Source organism: Rhincodon typus, chromosome 10, assembly GCF_021869965.1.
Source record: "Rhincodon typus isolate 14 chromosome 10, sRhiTyp1.1, whole genome shotgun sequence".
NCBI classification, from domain to species: domain Eukaryota; kingdom Metazoa; phylum Chordata; class Chondrichthyes; order Orectolobiformes; family Rhincodontidae; genus Rhincodon; species Rhincodon typus.
The window spans coordinates 47,889,731-47,916,947 of record NC_063341.1 but is presented as its reverse complement, the minus strand read 5'-3'; the positions used below and the strand labels follow the sequence as shown (position 1 = coordinate 47,916,947).

At 41.7% G+C, this 27,217-nt stretch overlaps 1 protein-coding gene across 2 annotated transcripts; it reads right to left on the bottom strand.

Annotated features, from left to right (window-relative positions):
* Positions 1–234: 234 nt before the first annotated feature.
* LOC109911096 (intracisternal A particle-promoted polypeptide) lies at positions 235–27,217 on the bottom strand. Of its 2 annotated transcripts, XM_020510364.2 has the most exons (8): positions 26,687–27,217; positions 18,748–19,179; positions 8,331–8,486; positions 6,389–6,556; positions 4,861–4,998; positions 3,204–3,326; positions 2,283–2,503; positions 235–712 (listed from the first exon to the last, which is right to left on the bottom strand). In XM_020510364.2, the coding sequence occupies exons 1-8, from the start codon at positions 26,988–26,990 to the stop codon at positions 488–490; spliced, it is 1,767 nt and encodes a 588-aa protein (XP_020365953.1). In that variant the 5' UTR covers positions 26,991–27,217; the 3' UTR covers positions 235–487. The 2 variants fall into 2 exon arrangements, with proteins under 2 accessions (XP_020365953.1, XP_020365959.1); XM_020510370.2 differs by lacking the exon at positions 4,861–4,998 and having other exon boundaries at positions 26,687–27,187.

Sequence of the window (27,217 nt, the reverse complement as noted above, 5' to 3'; positions counted from 1 at the left end):
GTTATAAATTTAAGTGCCTTGTAGAAATGCTGTATGTTGCTTCAAGTTCTTGTTTTTCTAAACTGCATTGTAGTGAAAGGAAAACTCTGGTTTTAAGCAAATAAGTGTTTGGCCTTTTGCTTATTTATATTTGCTGTGAGAATTTTAAAATCCTGCATGAAATTGGGTAATCACACAACTTCAAATGAAAATCTGTTACTGTGACAGTACTGAATGACATGTTGAAATTCATGGTTTGTTAAATCAAGTTTATTCCAAACTAAATTATAGAAACATGTACACATTTGAGACAAGTAACACAAGCATCTTTTGTAGTTTGGACATAATGTTGCCAGAGTCATTAGTTTTAAACCCAATGGTAGATGTCCAAACTTACAAAATTTGTATTTATCACAATTGAAATAAATGATAACAGTTCAATGTGATGTACAGATTTTCTTCATCTAAAAGTCTTTTTGATAAAATATCAGAAGGCAATCATCAACCATTAAAGCACAGCTACTCCACCGTCACATCTGCTAGTTATCATGTTCCCAATTTCCATCCATGTGTCAGTGTGAGGATCATACACTTCGACAGAGTCCAGAGTAACAGGAGCTGAGGAATCCCTACCTGATGTCCGACCTCCTACCGCGTAAAGAAGGCCATTAACAGCAATGACTGAAACACCTGCTCTTGCCATTTTCATTGGTGAAACCTCAAACCATTTCTCCTGAAAAATTACAGCATGTGCGGCGGGGGGGCGGTGGCAAAGAGAAGAGGAAAAATAAGAATTTCAGCTCACTAAATCACATAAGATCTTTAGAAGATAGCTAAAACTTATAGTACAGAATGTTCCATCAGAGAACCAGAGACAATGTCATGTGTCAAATGTTCAATTCCCAGCAGCAACATGCTTTCCCAGGTCTCTGCAGCTGCTAAGTTAATAAGGAATTTCTGCAGGTTCCTAAGTGGATGGAGAGAGGCTTAACATTTTAATCATTGCCTATCCCATCTATACCAATGATGCTGGAGGGACGATTCTGTTGTTCTTGCCTCACTTTCCTGAAATCAGCACATAAAGAAAGCTGATGATAGAGTTGTGCTGGGAACATCATTTGATTTGAGAGGCTGCGAGGGCAGACCAGAAGTCAGATACAGGTAAATCTCAGTTTTGAAGAACCCCCAACCCCAAAAGGTCTTTGGAGATAACAGTCTTTCAGTCGCTGCTTTTCAAACCTGTATCTACACCTTTTCTTTTCCACTCTGAAACCAACACATAACCTTGTCAGGATCATGCCAATCTCACCTGAAACACAATCAGCAGGGGATCCCATAGACAAAAAGATTTTTAAAATTACAACAGTATTGGATAATCTCATTGTTTTCTCATTGTAATCTTAGCAAACCAGCTGCAGTTTTATTTTGGCTTTTTTTCAAGAACATTAAGTAAATCACTAAGCAAGATGATTTTATAGTTACAGCATGTAAAATTTGCAGTCAAACGTAGTAGTTTCCTTCAAAAGAGTTCCTAAGAAAAAGTGTTATAGCCTTTACATTTTGGCAGCGTACTTTGCTCGTCATCTGGAGAAATAACTGGTGTAGATGAAAAACAGAGTTATGTCTAGTGAAGACTGGGAAAATAGGCAGTATCATATTGTTGATTGGTCAAGCTGAGACTTGTTTCTCTAATGTAGATAAGTCTACAATCACATACATTAAATTGCTGGGTTATAGGCCCAGAACCCACACATTGGGCTCAAAGAACATTGAACCTGCTTCAATAGAGTTACTGAGACAAATCAGCTACTGTCAAACACAATTAATTTCACAACTACCACATCCGGACTCATCTATTACACACTACATACAAAATACCGGAGAGATCTTTGAACACTGCATTCCTCCAAGATAGCAGCCTCCTCATCAGTGACATCTTATTGCCCTTATTCAAGAAGCACATTACCATCCATTCTCCACAGTCAACTAGTCAGCATCGAGAATGTTAATATTTATTGAATTAGTAAATACAATAACCTGATTGGTAAGACCCACACCCAATCATGTAACAAACTACCATTTTCACTTGTTCTAATCATTTGCTCAGACAATGAGCGGAGTACACTACCTGAATGGCAAACTGTTTCTGTTCTTCTAAGGAACTCTTATATCATAATAGCTGCTCATTTCACAGTTTCAATATAATTGTGAATTTGTCTTCCTTGATGTTATTGCTCCCATCACGAAAACCTCCAAACAACTTTATTTAAAATAAGTTATAACTATTAATAAACTACACCTACCTCCTGAAGTGAATACTTCTCTACTGTCTGCAGAGCATTCTGAGTCTCATTCCACCCTCCAACAGCATAAACGCAGTCGTTAAGGGCAGCTACTCCAATGTAGGCTCTTTTTGTCTTCATATCATCTAGTGGTGTCCAACGCCTTGTGAGAGGATTGAACATTTCAGCTGAACAGAGTTCTGACCCTGAATCACTCAAACCTCCAACAACATAAATTAAACCTATGAAACAATTAGAAATATTTCTGATTTGTATTGATAGTTAATTTATCCCTTTTTAAAGTCTGTCAAAACAATGGAAATGTATATGGCATAAGCTTTTGAATCAGGAAATGTGAGCTTCCCCACTAATACAAGTAATTGTTATTCGAAAGCAATCGTGTGTGGATTGGTATAGATTTGCTGTAATTACCTTCATGTTTAAATAGCTTAATAATAAACATTGTGCAGATGCACACACAAAAAATTAGATAAGGGACGGCTGCTGCAGGAACCCATTGGGATTCAGAACAGGAAGGAGAAAACATGGGAAAACAAGTGAGAATAAAAGTCATTATAGTTTACTCAATCCTCAGACCAATGTGCAAGAAGAAAATACAGAAAAATCAATGCAACAAAGACTGGATGACAGTAGAGAGGAATTGGACCAAAACGATTTGGTCATCCATGTCAAAGGTTGCACTAAGTTTAAGAAGAATGAAGAGGAATTGTGTACTTTTGTCAGTTACATGGGATGTCGTTTGTGACTTTGATCAAGATATTTCACAACTGTGGCAGAGGTGGATGCCATATTGATTAAATTTATAAAATCATACCACCATGTAACAATGGCGACATCTACCGCAAGCAATCTAAATAACCTATTGGTAAGGGCAAGTGTAAAAAGAAATTAAAAGTCACATTTGTGCAAATAGTGCCTTACCTTGCATTTCACAACACCCAAAGAAGTACCGAGGGACAACCATGTTACCAATAATCTCCCATTTATTGTCAGAGGGGTCGAATCTTTCTATCGTCTTTCCAATGTCTGCTCCTACCCATCCTCCTGGAAATAATCAAAACATATGCACTGATTATTAATAATAAATACTCTAAATCCGTTTGTAAACTGACAAAACCACCCTCTAGTCCAAAAAAAACTTCACAATTAGAAACATTTTAAAAATTATTACATTTCTGTTTATTTGCTAAATTTGTATATTCATTGCAGCGTATTCCTCCTTCCAGATCATGCAATTTGAAGAGACTGCATTCATATTACTGATCATCTGTATTCAAAACTGATAGCAGCTGCAATGTCTCCATTGTTTGAATGGTTTTGTTTGAGTTACACTTAAAAAAGGGCTTAGTGTTAAACTTGTAAAAAAGAACATAAAATACATAATCGTCAGGTCATACAACTTGCCATAGGACAAAATCTGACAATTTGTGAATGAATAGTCTAATTTTGTCTTTTTGTCATTTAAAAGTTGGTAATTATATATGTTTTTCATTTGTTTATGAGATGTGGATATCACTGGCTAGGTCAACATTTATAATCCATTTCTAATTGCTCTTCAAGTGGTGGTGTTGAGCTGCCTTCCTGAACCACTGCAGTCCCTGGAGTGAGGTTTGACCCACAGCTGGCAGGAAGGGAATTCCATATTGATCCAGCAACAATGAAGGAACAAGCAATATATTTCCAAGAGTGTAGCTTGAGGAAAACTTGAAGGTGAAGGAGTACCCTTGTATTTGTAGGTGGTAGAGATTGTGGTTCAGAAGGTGTTGCCAAAGGACACTTGGTGAGTTGCTGCTGTAAATCTCAAGGATGATACATAGTGAGATGATTCAAGTCCCAACAACTACGACTATCTTCCTTTGTGGAAGGTGAGACTCAAACCAATGGAGAGTCTTCTCCAATTTCCATTAACTCCAGCTCTGCAAGGGCTCCTTGATACCATACATGGATCAAGTGCTGCCTTGATATTAAGGACAGTCACTCTCAACTCACCTCTGGAATTCAGCTACTGTCCATGTTTGTACCAAGACTGTAACAAGCCAGGAGCTGTATGGCCCTGGCATAACCCAAACTGAGTGTTAGTGAGCAGGTTATTGCTGAGCACGTGCCTCTTGGCAATATTGTTGGCAACCACTTCCATCACAGCTGATGACTGAGGGTAGACTTAGAGGGAGGCAGTTGGCTAGGTTGGACCTATCCTGCTTTTTGGGAAAAGGACAGACTTGGGCAATTTTCCTTATTGCTGTGTAGATGTCAATGTTGAAGTTGTACTGCAACAGCTGGCCTAGTGGCATGGCTAGTTCTGCACTAGATGTATAGACTTCAGTACTTTGTGGTCTAATATCAGGTAAGCCAAGTACCTCCTTCAGCCATGTGCTTAGTTTGCATAGTTGGTTCATTGGACTGTCAGGTGACTGTAAAACAGGCTCTGTCAGTGTCCAAAACTTATGAAGAAACCTCTTTTGTGACAGTAAGGCTATGGCATCACTGAAACTATCTTTTATCTATCAGTCGTATATGGCCAGATGTGTCTTATAGACAGAAGTACTTGATGTATAAAATTTATTTACAATTTTCCTACCGAGAGCATAAATAGCAGCATGACAGGCGCACACAGCAAGTCCACATCGTGGGTAATTCATTGAGGCCACCGCCGCCCATTGTTTAGTTACTGGATCATATCGTTCAGCACAGTCAAAAATCATGGAATCACTTTCACCTTAAATATGTAACAGATCACAATCATCTTCAATCCTGTCAAGGCATCACAAGCATTACTACTGTCCCTTAATGAAAATTTAAAATTCTTTCTGAACCTATTGTAGTCAGTAAAATTAAAAATGTAATTTGGCCTTTAGGTGAAATCATTCCATTATGTTTTTGGTTAAATTGAACAATATTTTAGATCGCATCTGTGACTAAAAGTCTCTAATTGCTAAGAGGAATATCTTTTGTATGTTACTATTAAACTACGCTGCAAGTGACACCATCAAGTGTCTATAAAAGCACCAAAATTATTTTTTGCCCAAGTACTTAAAATTTCCTGAATTATCTCAAATTCCCCAAGTACGCAAAATGTCTAAGTCATGAACTATGAATTTAGCAATTTATTGGAAAATTTCTGAAACTTAGCCAATTTCCTTTCCAAGTTGCCATCCAAAGGAATACACTTATTGTTGATCAGAAACAAAAACAGATTATAGCAAAGTAAAATGTTGTTCTTATCAATTAAAGAAAACATGTCCTTGATTGAAGGCAGTATCCAGATTATTGAGGGAAACACTGAGGCACAATGTGCCTCAATCTCCTTGAAAATCCAGGTACGCAGAAGGAAAAGATCTCGAACACAATTAAACAATCCAAGCAAAGCAGCTCACTGTATGTGCATAGGAAACTTAAAAGTCTGAGGATGAAGAAATAATCAGTGTCAAATAAAGGGATATAGCAGTGGAATCAGAGCATAATCATGAGGACATGGAATTAGGCTTGTGTCACATGTTCACCAACAAGAAGCAAATCTGAATCATAGTGAACATATTTTAGAGGAAGGCTCTGAGGTGGAAAATAGTTTGCTTTGGGGATTGAAGACATGGTTGATATCACTTATAATAATGGTGAGACACATTAAAGGAAGTCAGCAGCAGAAACAGATTAGAATTAAAAAATCATTACCAGGAGTCACTATTTGAAGTCTTAGAAACTTGCCTCCTAGTCTAAAAAGTTATCCAATACATCAACTTTTAAGTCTAATTGCTTGGAATTAGAACCATTGTTGATTTTAGAAAGGAGTATGGGATACAGAATGAAAGCCCAAGCAGACTGCTTATTTCTCATGTTGCTCTTATAAAAGTGCTTATTTTGAAGTTTTGTGAAAAACACTATTAACTTTACAAAATTATAAAATATCAAACATCATTCATCCCTCATCCCCATGCACATCTCAAAAATTATAAACAAGTGGATTAAAAAAAAGAGACAAAACACTCATCCACATGCATTAGTGATGAGGGCCTTCCCTACAGAAATGAAACAACTCTCAAACCATATTTTATATTTTATGAGCAATTAATCGAAGAACTAATTCTTGACATCCCAGTGACATAACTTACCACCTATTACATAGATCATCCCTTCGAGTACTGCAATACCTAACCCACTTCGGGCCTGGTGGAGGGACGACACTGTAGTCCAGTACTGACTGAACGAATCAAACCGTTCCACACAACTGAGAGTTCTGCTGTCACTCCAGCGTCCTCCCTGAAGCCGAGTGTACCCACCTTGTTAAAAGAAATGATTAAAAAATCATGCCTTCAACAGCATCCAGTCAAATCGTGTACTGTGATGTAAGTATACAATATACATTTAAACATCAGTTTTACGGAATTAAATTTAAGAACTATAAGCTGACTTTGGGTTTGTGTTAAGGACACAAGAAAAAAAATCAAAGTTTGGCTTTGAATTTGCAGAGTTCGATAATGAACAGTAAGCACTCACTGCCATTACTTCACAGAATATGACTTCAACCCTGGGATTTCATGCAACACAAATTAAACCAAAATTTCTAAAGCTGTGGCCCATTATTCAGTGTTCTTCCATATGTTGCGCAAAAGAAAACAGCACCTTTTTCGATGAAGTTTTTAAAGTGAGTAATAACCTCTGTGAACAACTAGTCTGAACCTGAAAATATTGTGGGATGTTGTTAAATGTCTCTACTGTGCGATATTAATCTAATTCTTTAAAAAACAGATTTTTAGAATAATTAGTATTTTAAAGTTCATGACATTCCAGCTTCTACATTTACCTCTGATGTATGTCTCCAACTTTATTACATGCTCTATTACATTTTTAAAAGGTCAACTATCAAGTCAAATGCTTTTCTTTCCTGATTTGGTATTTATAAGAATTGCTTCAAGTGATTGGCTGTTCAGGCAGTGTGATGATTTACTTGCTCAAAGCTAGAAGCCTCAGTAGGGAGGATAACCATCACTTGCACAGAGACAGGTAAATTTCTCATCACACAGTTCACTAGCTCTTTCAGAACAACTTTCATTGACCATAGCTTTAACTGTTATTCTCTCACTGTGGTGGGAAAAATATGGGCCTTCTTTTAAATATCTACACAAAAATTTACTGAAAGAAAGCTTTGAAAATAGTGCTTTGTTTCTGACAAGAGTTTAGAATCTCTTGTATACAAAGTAATGAACAGAATCCTAATTAAAGAGAGGCACAAGAGACATAATGCTATTATCGTGGAAGGTAATGATGTAACAGAAAAGGCATTTACCCTCAACTTAAAGTTGCTGCATATCAAACTTCAAAAGGATTTTGAAATTCAAGAATCAATACCCACAATTGGATTCAACATACATATCAGGAAAGATCAACATTTTGGTCTCTTTTCTCTTGACAAAGAAAGCTGAAGACTGACCTCACAGAGGTCTTAAACATTATGAAAGGTTTTGATAGAATGGATTCACAAAGAACATTCTTTCTTGGGAATAGCGTAACTAGAGATCATCAATACAAGATAGTCAGCAAGAATGCAACACCGAATTCAGCAAAAAAATGTTATCCAAAAACTAGTGACTGCAGGAGGTGGTTGAAGCAAACATTGTAACTATATTAAAGGGAAGCTAAAGAAAGTAATAACAGTTGAAAATACAATCTCCAAACATTAGAAATCAACATTACAGCAGACCTGTATCACAACCAGCCTAAAGAGATCAAGGAAAGAAGAGAATAATACATAGTCATGTTCAATAATGCCTGCAAAAATAACAATGTGAAAACACTTTAAATTCTTTATACTATTAGTTTTCAGCTACTGTGTTTACGGTCAAGAGTATTATCTTTCTTACCTGTCTTACTTTGCAATCAAATGAGAATTTTACATGATATATCGCAGATACTGAGCAAGAGGTTTACCAATGTTACTCTAACTTGTAAATGTGTACAACATAGCAATTGTATTGTAACTTGATGATGCATCAGATACTGTTGATTGTTTTAAATGCAATCAGATCTAATTACAGAAAGAACAATTAAGAAAACCTATAGCATAGAGGTACTTCCTGGCCTTCCTTCGGGGACGAATCTTTGACGCAGGTGACATTTTGTAGAACTTGCTCTCTTTCTGAGGTTTACTGACCTCCCTATATTCCTCCAGCAACTTCTGCAGGGCCACACGTAGACTAAAGTCAGGAATACCTGGAGAGAGGAATAAGATTCTATTGCATTTACTCCCAAAAAATTAACAAATGTGCAGCATTGTTGTAGGTGTTGCTATCCCAGCTGATGTTATTACTGGACAAATCATATCTGACTGGTCGGATTGAAATCTGGCTAGATAGATTTTTTCTGTTACATAAGACAGTCTTTCACGGAAACACAGGCATGCAACGTTGCAGATTTGGCTTCAATAAAAAGTGAAATTTATTATGCAATAAAAAATGAAAAATAAACAAAACTATTTACACATAACACAAATATAAAGATTTCAACACTGACAGTAAAATACAATCATTTTAATCCTACAGCAACCCTTTACAGTCAAAGACCACTCAAACAGTTCATCCACTTCACCAACACCTTCCAACCCAACCTTAAGTTCACCTGGACCATCTCTGATACCTCTCTCTCCTTCCTGGACCTCACTATTTCCATCTCTGGCAACCACCTGGAAACCGATATCCGTTTCAAGCCTACCGACTCCCATAGCTACCTAGAATACACCTCCTACCAACCACCTTCCTATTCCCAATTCCTTCGCCTCCGCCGCATCTACTCCCGGGATGAGGCATTCCACTCCCGGACATCCCAGATGTCCTCGTTTTTCAAGGACCGCAAAATCCCCCCCACAGTGGTCGAAAACGCCCTCGACCACGTCTCCCGCATTTCCCGCAAACACCCCCTCCCCACAATAACAACCAAACCAGGATCACCCTCGTCCTCATGTACCACCCCACCAACCTCCGAATCCAACGCATCATCCTCTGGCAATTACGCCATCTGCAATCTGACCCCACTACCAAAAACATTTTTCCCTGCCCACTCTTATCTGCTTTCCGGAGGGGCCACTCTCTCCCCGACTCCCTCGTCCGCTCCACACTCCCCACCAGCCCCACCACACCCGGCACTTTTCCCTGCAACCGCAGCAAGTACTACACCTGCCACCTCACCAACATCCCAGGCCCCAAGAAGACTTTCCACATCAAACAGATGTTCACCTGCGCATCTGCTAATGTGGTATACTGTATCCGCTGTTCCCGATGTGGCCTCCTCTACATCGGGGAAACCAAGCGGAGGCTTGGGGACCGCTTTGTGGAACACCTACGCCTGGTTCGCAACAAACAACTGCACCTCCCAGTCGCGAACCATTTCAACTCCCCCTCCCATTCCTCAGACGACATGTCCATCCTGGGCCTCCTGCAGTGCCACAATGATGCCACCCGAAGGTTGCAGGAACAGCACCTCATATTTCGCTTGGGAACCCTGCAGCCAATGGTATCAATGTGGACTTCACAAGCTTCAAAATCTCCCCTCCCCCGACCACATCCCAAAACCAGCCCAGCTTGTCCCCACTTCCCTAACCTGTCCTTCCTCCCACCTATCCCCTCCTCCCACCTCAAGCCCCACCCTCATCTCCCTTGACCTGTCTGACCTCCCTGGACTGACCTATCCCCCCGCTAACTCCCCACCTACACTCACCTTTACTGGCTCCACCACCACCCTCTCCCCCCACAACTCTTTGACCTGTCTGTCTCCTCTCCACCTATCTTCTCCTTTATCCATCTTCTATCCGCCTCTCCCTCTCTCCCTATTTATTTCAGAATCCCCTTCCCCTCCCCTATTTCTGAAGAAGGGTCTAGACCCGAAACGTCAGCTTTCCTGCTCCACTGATGCTGCTTGGCCTGCTGTGTTCATCCAGCCATACACCTTGTTATCTCAGTAACTAAATTATATTCAGTTTGACTGTAGTTGTAAAATACTTTCTCTAAGGAAGAACAGCTATATAGCCCAGGTTAAAAATAATGTCATGTGCTTATGGTTGTTTTGATTGCCCAAACTAACGTAAATATAAACTAAAAAATGTGAGAGTTCTTCAGGGTAAAGGATTTTTAGTCAAAAACACAGCTATATCTTAAATTGGTTTATTTTTGTATCTTAAAGTGTGTAACCGGCTTAAATATATTTGTTTTGTACATATTTGACTCTGATTTACGTATTTTGCTGCTTCTTGCAATGGTACATTTAACTTCAGTTTTCACATATTCAGTATAGTAATAAGTTGGGATTCTTAGAGAACAAAATAAGCTAGTATGATCTTTATAAAGTAACTTCAGTTCGTTTGTTTTAAATAACAAACAGTTATTGTGGAGCCATACATGGTCCTTTTAATTAAAAGGATATTGATAGGCTTTGGGATTTTGGTGAATATCTCGATGGATCATGGTGCATTTGGGGTCATATTAAAATCACAGTCGGTGACACTACTAACTCTAAGCAGTCATATAAATTACTTTGTCAATTCTGCACAATCTTGGTAGAAATCCATGAAATTGGTAAGCCAAGAGGGGCAAACTATCGTAAAAGGGATGGGGTCCTCCAAAGTGAAGGGCACTTCAACCATGTGACTGCTGCTTCTGCTGACAACTACATGACTGCTGACATCAGTGACGATGATGTGGAAGTGTCAGTGTTGGACTAGAGTGGACAACGTCAGAAATCACACTACACCAGGTTATAGTCCAACAGGTTTAGTTGAAAATGCAAGCTTTCGGAGCCTCACTCCTTCTTCAGATGTTAATGAGAGAGATAGCATCAGACACAGAATTTGTAAGTTAAAAAATTAAAGGATCACATCACTGATCAGGATGTATTAAACAAACCTGAGATGCTGTTAAATCTTCAGTTAGAAGATTTTAATTGATTAATATGCATATGTAAATCCCCAAATTCCTTACAAGTCACATCAATGACGATCACGTACTTCTGCTTCTGCCCACAAAAATCACTCCAGTACGCACACCTACTCCTGATGAAGTCTCCACCCCCGCTCCTGGCTCCAGCCCCAAGCCCTGCCAGGTATTCACTGTCTCATGGACCTCTCCCTCATTGAGGCTGAATGGTCAGTCCTCAGCAAAGGGCTCACCTTCATTCCCGTGCGCTCACACATAATTGAATTCTGCACATGCCATGATGTCGAGCTCTTTTTCTGCCACCTCTGCCTCCACGCTTATTTCTTCAAACGGAAATCCAACCCACCCTCTAACAGCCCTTTCTTCCGCCTCCAGCAAACTTAATCCTCCTACAAATTGCCTCCTACCCTCCTTCGACCTGTTCATCTCAAACTGCCACCGTGACATCAATCATTTGGATCTCTCCACCTCTCTCACTTATTCCAACCTCTCCCCATTGTAAAACAGCCCTCCTCTCCATTCACTCCAACCCCAACCTCACTATTACACCTCAACTTCACGTACAGTCTGTACACCTGTATCCCCCACACGGAGGGCCTTAAAGCCCTCAGCTTCTTCCTCTCCTGTCAGCTCAACCAGTCCCCCTCCACTGACTCTCATTTGCTTGGCTAAAATGATCCTCATTCAACAATTTTTCCTTCGATTCCTCCCACTTCCTACAAACCAAAGGGGTGGCCAAAGGCATCCACATGGGCCCAAGCTATGCCTGCCTCTTTGTAGGATTTGTGGAACAGTCCCTCTTCCACAACTACAGCGGCACAATCCCTCACCTCTTTCTCTGCTATATTGACGACTGCATCGGTGCGGCCTAGTGCTCCCGCGAGTTCATCAACTTAGCCAACACTTTCCACCCTGCCCTCAAATTCACCTGGACTGTTTCTGACACCTCCCTACCCTTCCTGGAACTCTCCATTCCATGTCCAGAAACCGACTCACCACCGGTATCCATTTCAAACCCACTGACTCCCACAACTACCTCGACTACACCTCCTCTCACCCAAAACGCTATCCCATACTTCCAATTCCTCCGCTGCATCTGCTCCCAGAACAAGGCGTTCTACTCCAGGACATCCCAGATATCTTCCTACTTTAGGAATGGTAATTTCCCCTCCTCTGTAATTAAGGATGACCTCAACTGCATCTCCTCCTTTTCCTGCACTTCTGCCCTCAAACCCCCTCCCCACTAACAACAAGGATACAGTCCCCCTAGTCCACCTCCAAATCCAATGCATCATCCTCCAACATTTACGCCACCTGCAATCAGACCCCATCACCAAAAGATATTTCCCTCCCCACTCCTGTCCGCTTTCCATAGGGACTGTTCATTCCGCAACTCCTTCGTCAGCTCTACACTCCCCACCAATTTCTCCACCACACCCGGTACCTTTCCCCGCAACTGCAAGAGGTGCAACACCTGCTCCTACAAATCCTCTCTCACCTCTGTTCAAGGCCCCAAAAAATCCTTCCAGATCCGGCAGAGATTCACCTGCACTTCATCCAACCTGATCTATTGCATCTGTTGCTCCTGATGTGGTCTCCTCTAGATCGGGGAGACCAAACACAGACTCGGGGATCGGGTCGCAGAGCAGCTGCGCTCTGCACACATCAACCAACCCGACCTTCCGGTTACCATCCATTTTTATTCCCCTCCTATTCCCCTGACAACATGTCCATCCTTGGCCCCCTCCACTGTCAGAGTGAGGCCAAACGTAAACTGGAGGAACAACACCTGATATTTTGCCTTGGGAGCTTACAGCCCAAAGGCCTCAACTTTGACTTCACCAGCTTCAAAATACCCCCACTCCCAGCCTTATCCCATGTCCAGCCCTCCCCCACCCCTTCACCTGACCTAACTTGTCCATAATCCTACTCACCTATCCATTCCACCCTTCCCATGGACAAATCACAATACACCCATCACCATCTCTCCTACCCTTCCACCAGCCCCAACCCCCTCCCTATATTTCTGGACTCCTCTCCCCTTCCCCAGTCCTGACGAAGGGTTTCGGCCCAAAACGGTGACTTTCCTCAGATGCTATCTGACCTGCCGTGTTTTTCCAGCCTCACACCTATAGACTCTGGTTTCCAGCATCTGCAGTCCTTATTGTCTCCAAGTCAATAAGATGGCTGTTACTTTTAGAGAAACCATTAGGAATTTGGGAATTCACAATTGAGACAATCTGGGATTGATCCGGTGTTATCCATGCACTGGCAAGCCAATTCGAACTCAGGATGCTGATCATGTACAGGGAAGATGGTCAATGCTCCCTTGCACATGGATGCATTGACTTCTGATTCGTGAAGCGACTGCTATGCATGAACTTCGGAAATCCTTAATGCTGGGTGGTTTACAACAAATGGAGAAGACTGAAGAAAGAAGGACAACTTTAGTCAACAGAGGAGACAAGAAACGTATGTCCAGTCCGCAAGAACCAGAAGCTGGGGTCCTGAAGTGGATTGATTGAAAACCACTGCTTTTCTTGACTATAATTTATTTTGTCTGTACTAGAATAAACTTAATAAAATCTGTAAAACCTAAAAAATATATTTGTAGCTGGAATGGGTCTCACAACTAATCAGGACTAGTATGCTTTTAGATTGGCTCTCTCGACTCAGTCTTTAATTGCAATTGACTTAGTTCTTCCAATTAAAGTTAAGCCCAAATCTTACAACATATGTAATATGCTATCGCACAAAATATAAAGCATCACAGCCATCAATAATACAAACTAAACATTTATATTGGGAACAACTATGTAGGTTGGTATCAGGCTGTTTTGGGAATTGAGATTTTATTGCCTTATGATAGATGGAGAGTTCACTGAATAGGGTTAGATGATATAGATCTGAATGTGAGGTTTCAGATCCCTTGTTTACAAGGTTTCACTACTGTGGGGCATTTAATTAGGTTGAGCCATGGCAGTATAATATGATGCAGATTCTTCAACAACTACAAGACAGAACAAAGCGTATGTGGATCCTTATATTCGTACGGGTAGTCTTTAATGATATGATGGTACATGGCATGGATTGTTTGATGCCAATCATGTGTCAACCAATAATTGAAATTTTTTTCCAATAACAGTGACGCTGTGTTATGCAAATTCAGTTTCTATTTGTAAATGGCAGGATGAGAGAAAATGATTGAAAGACAAGATGACCCAAAACACTGTGCTTTGAAATGAGAACCAGGCAGCTGACCAACCTTTCTCGAGGTAATTTGGGACCTGAAGCAGGAAACAATTTCTTGAAATTTAACATAAGTAATAATAACATGGAATTGAAACCAATTAGCTACAGCCAAATTTTGCTCTGCTGGTAAATGCACCTTCTTAAAAAAACTGTTTATGAGATGAACATCCCATCCTAAAACACTTTGGGACCTACCTGTATCACAATAAATGCAGTGATTCAAGAAGATGACTCACCAGGAATTTCTTCAGCCAGAGGATGGCGAGTTGCAGAGTTATACAGCATGGAAACAGACCCTTTACTCCAATTCGACCATGCCAATCAGATTTCCTAAATTGATCCAGTCCAATTTGCCAGCATTTGGCCCATATCCTTCTAAACTCTTCCTATTCATGTACCCATCCAGATGCCCTTTAAATATTGTAATTGTACCAGCCGCCACCACTTATTCTGGCAGCTTGTTCCATACATGCACCATCCTCGGCATGAGAAAGGTGCCCCTCAGGTCCCTATTAAATCTTTCCCCTAAACCTATGCCCTCTATTTGTGGACTCCCCCACCCTGGGAAAAAGACTTTGGCTATTCATCCTATCCATGTCCCTCATGTTTTTATAAATCTCTGTAAGGTCACCCCTCAGCTTCTGACGTGCCAAGGGAAAAAAAGCTCCTCTCCCTGTAGTTCAAACCCTCTAACTCCAGCAACACTTTGTGAATCTTTTCTGAACCCTTTCAAGTTTAACAACATCTTTCCTATAGCAGGGAGACCTGAATTGAATGCAGTATTCTAAAAATAAGTAGCCTGAACGCAGTATTCTAGAAGCGGCCTCACCAACGTTCTTTACAGTCAGAACATGACTTCCCAACTGCTATATTCAATGCGCTGACCAATGGTGGCAAGCATGTCAAACACCTTGTTTATCACCCTGTTTACCTGCAACTCCACTTTCAAGGAACTATGCACTTGCAACCCTAGTTCCCTTTGATCAGCAACATTCCCCAGAGCTGTACCATTAATTGTACAAATCCTGCCCTGATACCAGAACGCAACACCACACATTTATCTATACATTAAACTCCATTTGTCAATCCTTGGCCCATTCGTCCATCTGGTCAAGGTACCATTGTACTCTGAGCTAACTTTCTTCACTGTCATTTGCAAACTTACTAAACATACCTCCTATATTCACGTCCAAATTATTTATATAAATGATGGAAAGCAGTGGACCCAGCACCCATCTTCGTGGCACATCACTGGTCACTGGCCTCCAGTTCGAAAACAACCCTCCACTATTACCCTACGTCTCCTACCTTTGAGTCAATTTTGTATCCAAATGGCTAGTTCTTCCATGCATTGTGTGTGATCTAACCTTACTAACCAGTCTACCATGAGGAACCTCGTCAAACACCTTGCCAAAGTCCATATAGACAACATCCACTGCTCAGCCTTCACCAATCTTCTTCCGTCACTTCTTCAAAAAAACTCAATCACGTTAGTGAGGCGTGATTTCCCAAGCACAAAGTCATGTTGATGCTCTCTAATCAGTCCTTGCCTTTCCAAATGCATGTAAATCCTATTCCTCAGAATCCCCTCCAACAACTTACCCACCACTGCTCCAGAGTTCCCTATCTTTTCCTTACCACCTTTAAGTAATTCCATCACATCAGCCAACCTCCCGTCTGCGAGCACCTCAAACGTGGCTGTCGATGATACAAATTTTCCCAGCAAGGGGCCCACCAATCACTTCCCTAGCTTCCTGCAAAGTTCTGCGATACACCCGATCAGGTCCTCGGGATTTATCCACCATTATGCATTTTGACACATCTAGCACCTCCTCCTCTGTAATATGGACATTTTTCAAGATATCACTATTTATTTCCCCAAGTTCTCTAGCTTCAACATCCTTCTTCACAGTAAATATGGACGTGAAATACTCATTTAGTATCTCACCCATCTCCTGTGGTTCCACACATGAGCGCCTTTTGATCTTTAAGGGGCCCTACTTTCTCCCTAGTTACTCCTTTTCCCTTAATGTATTTGTAGAATCTCTTTGGATTTTGCTTAACTCTATTTGCCATAGATATCTGATGTCCCTTTTTGCTGTCCTGATTTCCCTCTTAAGTATACTCATACTGCCCTTATACTCCTCTAGGGATTCACTCGATCCCAACTGTCTATACCTAACACATGCCTCTTCCTTCTTCTTGTCCAGAGCCTCAAGTTCTCTAGTCATCCAGCATTCCCTATACATACCAGCCATGCCCTTCACACTAACAGGAACATAGTGTGTCTGAACTCTCATAATCTTATTTTTAAAGGCCTCTCACTTTCCTCCTGTCCCTTTAGCTGCGAATAGCCTCTCCCAAATAACTTCTGAAAGGTCTTGCCTAATACTGTCAAAATTGGCCTTCGTACAATTTAGAATATTAACTTTTAGATCAGGTCTATCCTCTTCCATAACTATTTTAAAAATAACAGAATTATGATCATTGGCCCTAAAGTACTCCCCCACTGATACCTCAGTCACTGGCCCTGCCTTCTTTCCCAAGCTTAGGTCAAGTTTTGCTCCTTCTCTATCATGTACATCCACATTCTGAATAAGAAAAGTTTCTTGTACATACCTAACAAATTCCTCTCCATCCAAGCCCTTAAACCAAAAACACAACTCCCCCTCCTGTCTTGAACCCCCCACCCTTCTATCCTTCCCAAAGCATCTATACCCTGGAACATTAAGCTGCTCTTTCCTGAGCTACGTTTCTGCAATAGCTATGATATTCCAGTCCCATGTTCCTAACCATTCCCCTAAGATCATCTGCCTTAACTGTCAGGCTCTTGCATTGAAATAAATGTTGTTTAATTTATCAGTGTTACTTGTTCTCTGCCTTGCTCTATTTAACTTGCTCCTCTTCATTACGGTACCAGCCTCAGACATATTTTTTTCCTCACGCTCTCTTTGAGTCTCCCTGCTTCAACGTTTTAAAGCCTCCTGAGTAGTTCTTGCTGCATAAATATCTATCTGTGCCCCTGACTAGACAGTCCCCCATCACAATCAATTGCTTGCAAATTGACATAATCCCCCCCACCCCCGCCAAAAAAACAGTAGAGTGAGTCTTGGTACCAGAAACCTGGCTGTCATATTCCCTGAGAGGCCATCACCCCCAACATTATTCAAACAGCTGTTTGAGATGGGGATAGCCACAGTAAGTTCCCGCACTAGCTGCCTACGTTTCCTGGCGGTAACCCATCCACCTGACTGTATCTGCGGTTTTTCTACCTTCCTGAAACTGCCATATATTACACCCCCGGCTCCTAGAAATTCCTCATTGCTTCTAACTGCTGCTCCAACTGATCCATGCGATCCGACAAGATTTGCATCCAAACACACTTCCTGCAGACATAATCTCCAGGAATACTGAAATTCTTCCTAATCTCCCATATCCGACCGGAAGCACACACCACTCTGCACCTTAATCTACAGATCCAAAATATACCCAAGAAAACAATCACAACACCTTTTCCCAAAAACTCAGCATTAGCAGTCTTACTGCTCAAAACCACTGCTCTATGATAATTTAATACCTATCTTTTATATTAAAAATGTAATCATGAGACAGATCTTTGTGGAACACATAGCCACAGAGGACTGTGGAGTATCCTTGAGTCTATTTGAGACAGAGATAGATAGGTTCTTGATTGGTCAGGGGATCAAGGGTTACAGGAAGGCAGAAGGAGAATGGGGTTGAGAACCATATCAGGGTGATTGAATGGTGGACCAGACTCGATGGGCCAAATAGCCTAATTCTGCTCCTATACCTTATGGTCATCACTTTCTCAAGAGAAATTAGGGCTCGATAACAGAAGCTCACCAAACCAGTAATGTTCATAAGCACAAATTGTTTTTAAAAATCTGTGACTTCACTCAAGGAAGCAATGTTAAGTCACCCTCTTGAAATACTGCAGACCATGTGGTGTAAGTTTACCCATGGTGCTATTAGGAAGGGAGTTCCAAAATTTTATACAATGCAGAAACTATGGTACAATTCCAAGTCAGGTTGGTGGGAACTTGCAGATAGTTGTGTCTCCATGCAACTACTGCCCTCATCCTCTAGATAGCAGAGGTTACAGGTTTGGAAGGTGCGGCAAAAAAAAACCCTGGATGAATTGCTGCAGTGTACTTTCTAAACAGCACACACAGATGTCATTATGATGGAGGGAGTGAATGTCTAATGTAGTGCATGGGTTAACAATGAGCATGCTGCTTTGTCCTGAAGAACATGAAATACTCTAAATTCTGTCGTACCTTCAATGTATTTGAATAATCTTCGTGAAGACAGCAGAGGAAATCGAACAGGATCCAGAATTTCAATCACATATTTTTTCCTTTTGCCCATGTCTTTGAGCACCCATTCCATAGCAGCTGTGAAAACTTGATATTCATCTTCAATGTGGAGTTCTTCACTTTTTAATATCTTTACAAGTTGATCTTTTTCTAATCCAATAAATTCCTCATTTTTACATACCTCCAGGAAGTGCACATAAATGTAGCTTTCACTGAATTCCATGAGATCATGACATGCGATTTGCTCAGCAAATTGATAAATTCCAACACAGTTTGAGGGATCAACTTGCCCTTTTAAAAAATTACTGCACATGTTCACAATCTCAGTTAACTGCAACATATCCGCTGCAAGGATCACCTCTTGTACATTTTTTATGCTGACATCAATGATACCTGTTCAACATGGAGAAGAAGAAAGGACACGCGTTTTAAAGCCCAGACAATACAACCACTGGGGGTGTAAGCATGGCAATGTCAGGAGTGAACCTGTTCATATAATTCTGATGGGACTTCAAATTAAATGCTGCAAAACTAACTACTCTGCAATAAAAAACATAATTTCAACATAACAGGCACTGAAAGCAGAATCATCAGCACATTCTGAGTCCATTACAGAGCAGTCCATTCATCAGTCTATCAGTTAGCTCAGCTCTAACTGTGACTGGTACATTACATGATCTTGTTGCTGTCTAACAACTTTCCAAATTTAATTATATCTGTTCTTAGCAAAGTAATGGTTGGCATTCTCCTTTTGACAGTGCTCAGAAATTGTGTTAGTACAGGAAATTATTCAACTTGGACTGAGGAAAGATGAATAAATAATATGTGTTCACATCAGCATGAAGACTTGGAGACCTCCATACTCCCATAACACTGATGTTTGTAACTTTGGGTGATAGGGGTCACAAGGAAGAAAACTGCAGTTAAAGTACTCTGATGAGTCACTGCAGAGTCTCCTGTTGATTGTGCATATGATGACCAGGGTATACTAGTGTTGCAGGAGTTAAGAAAAAAAATATAATTCCTGGTACACTAATAAACCAACATGTTCCATCCTTGTGCTAATTAAGCTAATGCAGTGTTGTTCCAACTGCACCCACCTATGCAAACCACGAGTCAGAGTGCAAACTTGAATCTGCTGGGTGGCAGAAACTTGAGGAGTTGAGGGAGCACTAGCCCAGCTTCTACTCTACTCCTGTAGTCATGGTATTGATATGGCTGGTTCAGTCATAGTCATAGAATCATACAGCATGAAACAGACCCTTTGGTCCAATCCGACTCATCCACACTGACCAGACATTCCAATCTGACCTAGTGCCATGTGCCAGCATTGACACATATCCCTCTAAACCCTTCCTATTCATATACCCATCTAGATGCCTTTTAAATGTTGTAATTGTACCAGCCTCCACCACTTCATCTGGCAGCTCATTCCACGCACATACCACCCCCTGCATGAAAAAGTTAACCATCAGTTGCTTTTCAAATCTTTCTCCTCTCAACTTAAACCTATGCCCTCTAATTTTGCACGTCCCACCCCAGGAAAGAGATCTTAGCTATTCACTCTATCCATGCCCCTCATGATTTTCTAAACCTCTATCGGGTCACCCACTCAGCCTCTGATGCTCTCAGAAAAAAAAGCCCCAGCCTATTCAGCCTCGCCCAATAACTCAAACACTCCAGTCCCGGCAACATCCTTGTAAATCTTTTCTGAACCCTCTCAAGTTTAATAACATCCATCCTATAGAAGGATGTTGTTACCTGTACGAAGTATCCTAGAAGTGGCCTCACCAATGTTTTGTACAGCCACATTCTAGACATACCAACTCCTCCACTCAATGTTCTGACCAACGAAGACATGTGTACCAAACGCCTTCTTCACCACCCTGTCTACCTATGACTCCACTTTGAAAGAACTATACACCTGCACCCCGAGGTCTCTTTGTTCAGCAATGTTCCTGGGGCCCGACCATTTGTTGTGGACATTGTTTATGGGCGTTGGTTGTGTTACTGCTATTGAAAGTTTGCATGGGCGTTATCTTGTCATATGCCTGGCTGGGTAGATGTGAGACAGCTGACATGTGTTAGCCTGGATTAGATAACGTTGAAGGCTGGTATGGACTGCTTCATTTTTGGTTAAGTTGTAAATGAATTGGAACACTGTAGAATAACAATAACAATTTGTATTTATATTGTATTTTTAAATTTAAAAAGAAAGCATTGCAAGGTATATGACACTGAACCAAATTAGCACATACAATGGCAGTTGGCTAAAGACTTGATCAAAGAGATAAAAGGAGAATCTTAAAGAATGAAAGCAAGACAAGGAATCAGAGAGGTTTAAGAAGGGAATTCCAGAGCTTACAACCAGCCCACATCTGGTGTGATGACAGAGGGAAGATGCAGCTGACAATACTTAGTTTGAGGTCAGCGATCTGTGTAAGGCTCCCTTGTGGCGCAGTGGCAGTGTCCCTACCCCTAGGCCAAGAGGCCCAGGTTCAAGTCCCACCTGGTCCAGAAGTAAGTAATATCTCTGAACAGGCTGATTAGGTAAAATAGGTTTAAAGAAAAAAACATCTACAGAGCTGTCCTGTGGCTGATATGGCCAACCTTTAACAACCCCAACTACCAGGCTCATGTCAAGTACGGGATCAGAGTTTTCACTTTAACTTCTTCTGCCCTCAGCTTCAGCTTTTGTCTAGGCTCCTTAATGCCAATATGAATTTTATTTTTATGTGGAGGACAGCAAACTTCACCTCTTTCAACAATTTCCGGAACATTTTCATTTGTTGAAAGTTCTATATGAACATGTGCACTTTTCTGTCAGTTCTAACATTGTTCCAGAAATAAAGTCTGGAACCAGGAGGTTTTGGCAGAAAGCAAAACTCAACCTTCTTTTTTCTACAAGATAAAAACATCTTCTTGAAGCAAGTTCATCATGCTCATAGCATCATCTTCTGCTCCTTTGACCTTTTCCCCTCTAAACTGCTGAGCATACCACTTCCCTTCCTGGTCCCTATGTTTGCTGATAAGGTTAATGATTCTCTCTTCAGGTATTGTACTTCTTCATATAATCCCTACAGTGTGGAAACAGGCCATTTGGCACAAGTCCAAACTGACTCTCTGACGAACATCCCACCCAGGCTCACTCCCCTACCCTATCCCTGCATTTCCCATGGCTAATCCACCTCACCTCCACATCCCTGGACAGTACAGACAATTTAGCGTTGGCCAATCCACCTAACCTGCACATCTTTTGGACAGTGGGAAGAAACCAGAGCACCAGGTGGAAACCCACACAGACATGTGGAGAATGTAAAAATTCCTCACAGATGGTAACCAAAGGCTGGAATTGAACCTGTGCCCCTGGTACTGTGAGGCAGCAGTGCTAATCACTGAAGCTACCGTGCTGCCCTAACTTACTTACTTCTAACTCTGTCATCACATTTCTGCTGAAAGAAAAACCCCTTGGCCATACCATCCTTGCAAAACCACCAAATCTCCATCCTCCCTTTCCACTAAGAATCATAGAATTCCAACAGTGCAGAGAGAGGCCATTGAGCACTTTCTATGTGATCGTGACAAAGATAAACCTTTCCTCCTCATCCTTCTAGACATGTCTGCAAGCTTTGATCCGGTTGACCACACCATCCTCCACAGTCATCCAGCTGGATGGAACAGCAATTACTTGATTCGATTGTTATCTAATTACAGCCAAAGAACCACTTCTATTAGCTTCTCTTCTGCTCTCTGACAATTATCTCTGGTATCCCCAAGTATCTATCCTTATCCCCCTGCTGTTTTTCATCTAGACACCATTCATCACCAATGTCATCTTAAAAGTGTCAGTTTTTTAATGTGTCCGATAGCACCCATCTATACCTCAACATCTCTCTCAACCTCTCCACTATTGCTCAGTTATCAGACTCCCTCTGTGACATTCAATACTGGGCAAGCAGAAATTTTCTCCAATTAAACATTAGAAAAGCTGAAGCCATTGTTTTGAGCGTCCACCACAGAATTGCTTCTACAGCATTTCTCTCATTGGCAACTATCTGAGGCTGTACAACATTTCACAATTTTGAAACTATATTCAGCCACAAGATGAACTTCCCGCCTCTTTTCACCTGGATCCCCTATTTCCACCTCCATAACATTGTCTGGAAGACACAGTCTGTAATTTTAAGATAACTTTCTGCCTTTACAACCTTTGTTACGGCAAATATAAAATACAAGACTTGCTGAAGTATCTGCATAATTACAGATTTATCAAATTAACTTTAATTTAAATTTTAATTTGATGATTTAGTGCAACTTAATTTTTGAGATAACAATAAATTTTGAAAATCTTGTTAAACATATAATTAATTTTTTGACTGAACATGGTTAGTGAAAGTTATCTCCATTCAAACTGTGGTAAAGAGAACATTTGCAAAGAGAAACAATAGATTAGAACTTTTGGCTACAACAGGCCCTTTAACCTAGAAACTAGGACAAAGACTGTTCTATAAGGAGCTACACTGTTTTAACAATTTACATTTAGGCAGTTTTTCTAAATTTGGCAAACTATATACATGCTTTACAGTGAATGTCAGACATAAAAAGAGTCAAGCAAAGAGACATTAGATGACACAAAGGTTGGTCAAATAAAGTGATCTTAAAACTGTCGTGATTAGAAAAGGTCAGCTAGGTAGATCTCAATGAATGAGTTCCCTGACTGGGCCAGACTAAAAGCCCAATCAGGGAGAATTGGCTGACAGATATAAACAGGAGTGTCAGGGATTCTGCTCACTTTAGGAGCTAGCTGGGTCAGTGTCATGTGCTATACACATGTAAATAAACAGTGACTTGGTGATGGGATACCAGCCTTCATGGAATTATTTCAGTGGTGATGAGAGAAAAACACGCCACTAAAGACATTCGCCAACAGTTGCCTTTTCTGGCATCATGCTGCTGTTTGGGAAGGCTGACTTGTTCAATCCTGATATCTAAGGCTGGGCCCAGAAACAATGCATTATTCTTTCCGGACAAATGACATTGGGCAGATGAAAAGCAATGGGTAATTCACATGACTGCTTGTGGACCTGCAGCCTTTTCGGTTATTAGGAGCCTCACTTTCCCTAATACTAAAACCTTTTCAAGAATTGATGGATTTACCCAAGGGATATTATGACCCCCAAACCTTCTCTAATTCTGGATGCTATTGGTTTTACTCGGCAGTTTGAGAACCACAGGAATCTGTATCGTGATTTTTGAGTAGGTCAAGACTGGCAGAGGCGTGTGATTTTTGTTTAACCCGAAGTGATATGTGGGATTAATGATGTGACCATGCAGAAGTGCCTACTAGCTGCAGCCCAGCTTGATTTCAAACAGGCACTACAACTGGCTTTGTCATTAGAAAAAGCAGCTAGTGGAACTTATGAGTTACAGGGTATTCTGACAGAAGTGGACATCATCACCAGGCTGAATGAGCTTGAGAAACACCACTTGAATGAAGGCAATTGCGCAGCCTCAATCAGGGCATACATTAGGCAGGGGGACTCTAGGTCAGCCCACAGCAAAACCCCATAACAAAGACAAGCCTCAGCCAAATGGTCACGGGCCAGCACGCCATTGTAGTTGCTGCATCATGTGGACTCAAGACAGAAAGAGTGTCCCATTAAGCCTGAATTGAATAAGAGAACTCATTGTCCCATAATCCAGGACAGCGCACATCCTGGAAAGTCCACCTACAGCTGGTTTGGAACAGTTAAATTGCTTAGCAACATCCAAATCAAAATAAACATTTGGTTAAATGGTCACCTAGTCTAATGGAAGTTGATAGCTGCACAGCCGTATCAGTGACGACATAACCTGTGTTTACTGAAATTCACTCTGGACTCCAACCCTCATGTTTGCATAAGGCCTCGGCCAGGCTGAGAACCTATACTGGGAATCCCCTACAGATTTAGGGTTAACTGCGGTTCCAGTCTCTTATGAGAAGGGGCTGGTTCAGTTACCACAGATTGTAGTAAAAGGCTCGGGCCCAAGCTTGATGGGGCGAAATTGGTTGAGAAACATTCAACGTGATTGGCTTAACATTTTTCAATTAGAAAATGATGACCTAAGTGAGGTCCTAATTAAATTATTCAGCAATGTCTAAGGACTACCAAAAGGGCCGTGGCCACCTTACATGTTGACCAAGAAGCAAATCCACAATTCTGCAAGGCCTGCCCAGTGCCACTTGCCTTATGTGCAAAAGTAGAGGCAGAAATCAGGAGGCTGGAAAGTGAAGAAATCACCACACTAGTATGGTTTACAGAATGGACAGCACTAGTCGTACCGATTGTGAAGTCCAACAGAAGTTATGTCTGGTGGCCAGGATTGGATACAGGCATAACTGCTTTGGTGGGGCACTGCCAAGAGAGTCAAGGACAAAAATTGCCGCTAGTAGCTCCCCAACATTCATGGGAATGGCTGTGTAAACCCTGGACTCAGTTTCATGTCAACTATGTCAGACCTTTCATGGGCTCTATGTTTTTAGTCACTGTGGATGGCCATTCAAAGTGGTTGAATGTGCATAGAATTCATTCGTCAAAAATGGGGATGACAACTGATAGATTGTAATCATCTTTTGCAATACATGGACAACAGGTCATCATTTGCCAGCAGGGAATTTGAGTATTTCCTAAAGTCGAATGGCATTCAGCATGCAAGGACAGCTCCATACCATCCATCATCCAATGGTTGGGCAGAAAGAACATTCCAAACTTTGAAAGCAGGCTTAAAGAAACAGCCTACGACTTCGCTCGACACCAAACTGTCTCAGTTCCTGTTTGATTACAGGATCACCCATAATGCAACTAAAGGGATAGCTGCACCAGAGTTTCTAATGGGACGAAGACACCACACCAGGTTAAACCTGATCTTCCCAGACCTTTGGGGGGAGGGGGTGGAGTTGGGATGGGATTGGTGTATCAGAATCAGGGACACAAACGCCAGACACAAGACTCCTCTAAGCAACAGAGGCAGTTCACTTCAGGGGACGAAGTTTGACGTCGAAACCATGGGAATGGCCCTATATGGCTAACGGGCACAGCTGACGCGAAATCAGGTCCCATTATATACAACGTTTGGGTAGGAGAAGAGGTCCTGAACAAGCATGTGGACCACATGAAAGCTACAACCTTGCGACAGGGCAGCAGCAAAACATACAAGGCCCTACAGAACATCCCACAAGGCTGTCAGAACCGTTGTGTTCTCCCTCTACCTAATGTCAAAAAAATCTCTCAGAACGAGATGCATATGGCAGATGTTGCAGTGTTGTCACCATTACTGAATGAAGATAACTTTCGGCTGAGATGTTCCGGGTGCAAGAGGCAGGCAATGGTCTGGTACATGTCGCCTGTATCCGAGCAGAGTCCAAGGAATTAGACCCAGTGCAAAAACGTCACAGGAGAAGCTACAGGAAAAAGAACAAGTCCAGTCAGGGAGTCCTGGCTGAAAGATATAAACAGGAGTGTCAGGGATTCTGCTCAGTCAGAGCTGGCTCTGTGCCAGTTGGGTCAGTGTCATGTACTATGCACGTGTAAATAAAAGGTGATTTGGTGACGAGATACCTACCTTCTTCCAGTTACTGCAAAAGTTTGAAAGAAGGACTTCACTTTAGACCTGAACGTCCTCTTACAGATACTCGGGAAGGGTCTGAGGACCACAAACCTTAACTCTGATATTTTCCTTCACAGATGCTGCCAGGCCTGCTGAGCTTTTCCAGCAACTTTGCTTTTGTTCCTGATTTACAGCATCCGCAGTTCTTTTGGTTTTTACTCAATTGCAGTTTCTTCCTGCCTCCGCCTAGTAGTTTATTCCCATCGAGATTTGTTTGGCTTTTTAAAAAATAACAACACTCCCGCGGATTTACCTGTGTAAATAAACTCCAGGAGTAAGCGGAAAGTTTCAGCCTCAATACCATGGATCTGGATGAGACTTTTGCTGGCTTCCTGCATCCCTCCTGCGAACAGCACTGCGAAGTACGGGCTGCTGGCGGCCAATATCAGCTTGTGGACGCTGAAAAGCTGCTCTTCCACCTGCAGCTGAACATCACAGAATTCAGCCCGGCCCCTCATGCGGTTTATCTGAGCCAGCAGGAGCCGGGCGTGTTTATCACAGGCTGACTGTGCCGCTTCACAGGCCAGGCCCGGCTTCGGGTAAACGCAATGTGCCATCGCTCCGTTACCTGGCAACAAGCAACACTCACTGCACCCCCAACCCTCACCACCGGGCGCTGTCACACGGTCAAAAACTCCTCGCACACCATCAGTCTGCTCCAACACGACGCCAAGCCGATTCCGCTTACCGTCATCGGCTTATCCTCCCTGCCAGGAGTAATCGAGCCCCACATGGCGGCTTCCGTTAGGCACGGTGGGAGGCGCCGAGTCCTGTCGGACAGTGC

Coding starts and splice junctions, on each gene's coding strand:
- LOC109911096 (XM_020510364.2), bottom strand. CDS start 26,990: ATGGCACATTGCGTTTACCCGAAGCCGGGCCTGGCCTGTGAAGCGGCA. Junction 19,180..26,686: donor CCTGGAGTTTATTTACACAG/GTAAATCCGCGG, acceptor CATGTTGAACAG/GTATCATTGATGTCAGCATA. Junction 6,557..8,330: donor GAAGTACCTCTATGCTATAG/GTTTTCTTAATT, acceptor TCTTTTAACAAG/GTGGGTACACTCGGCTTCAG.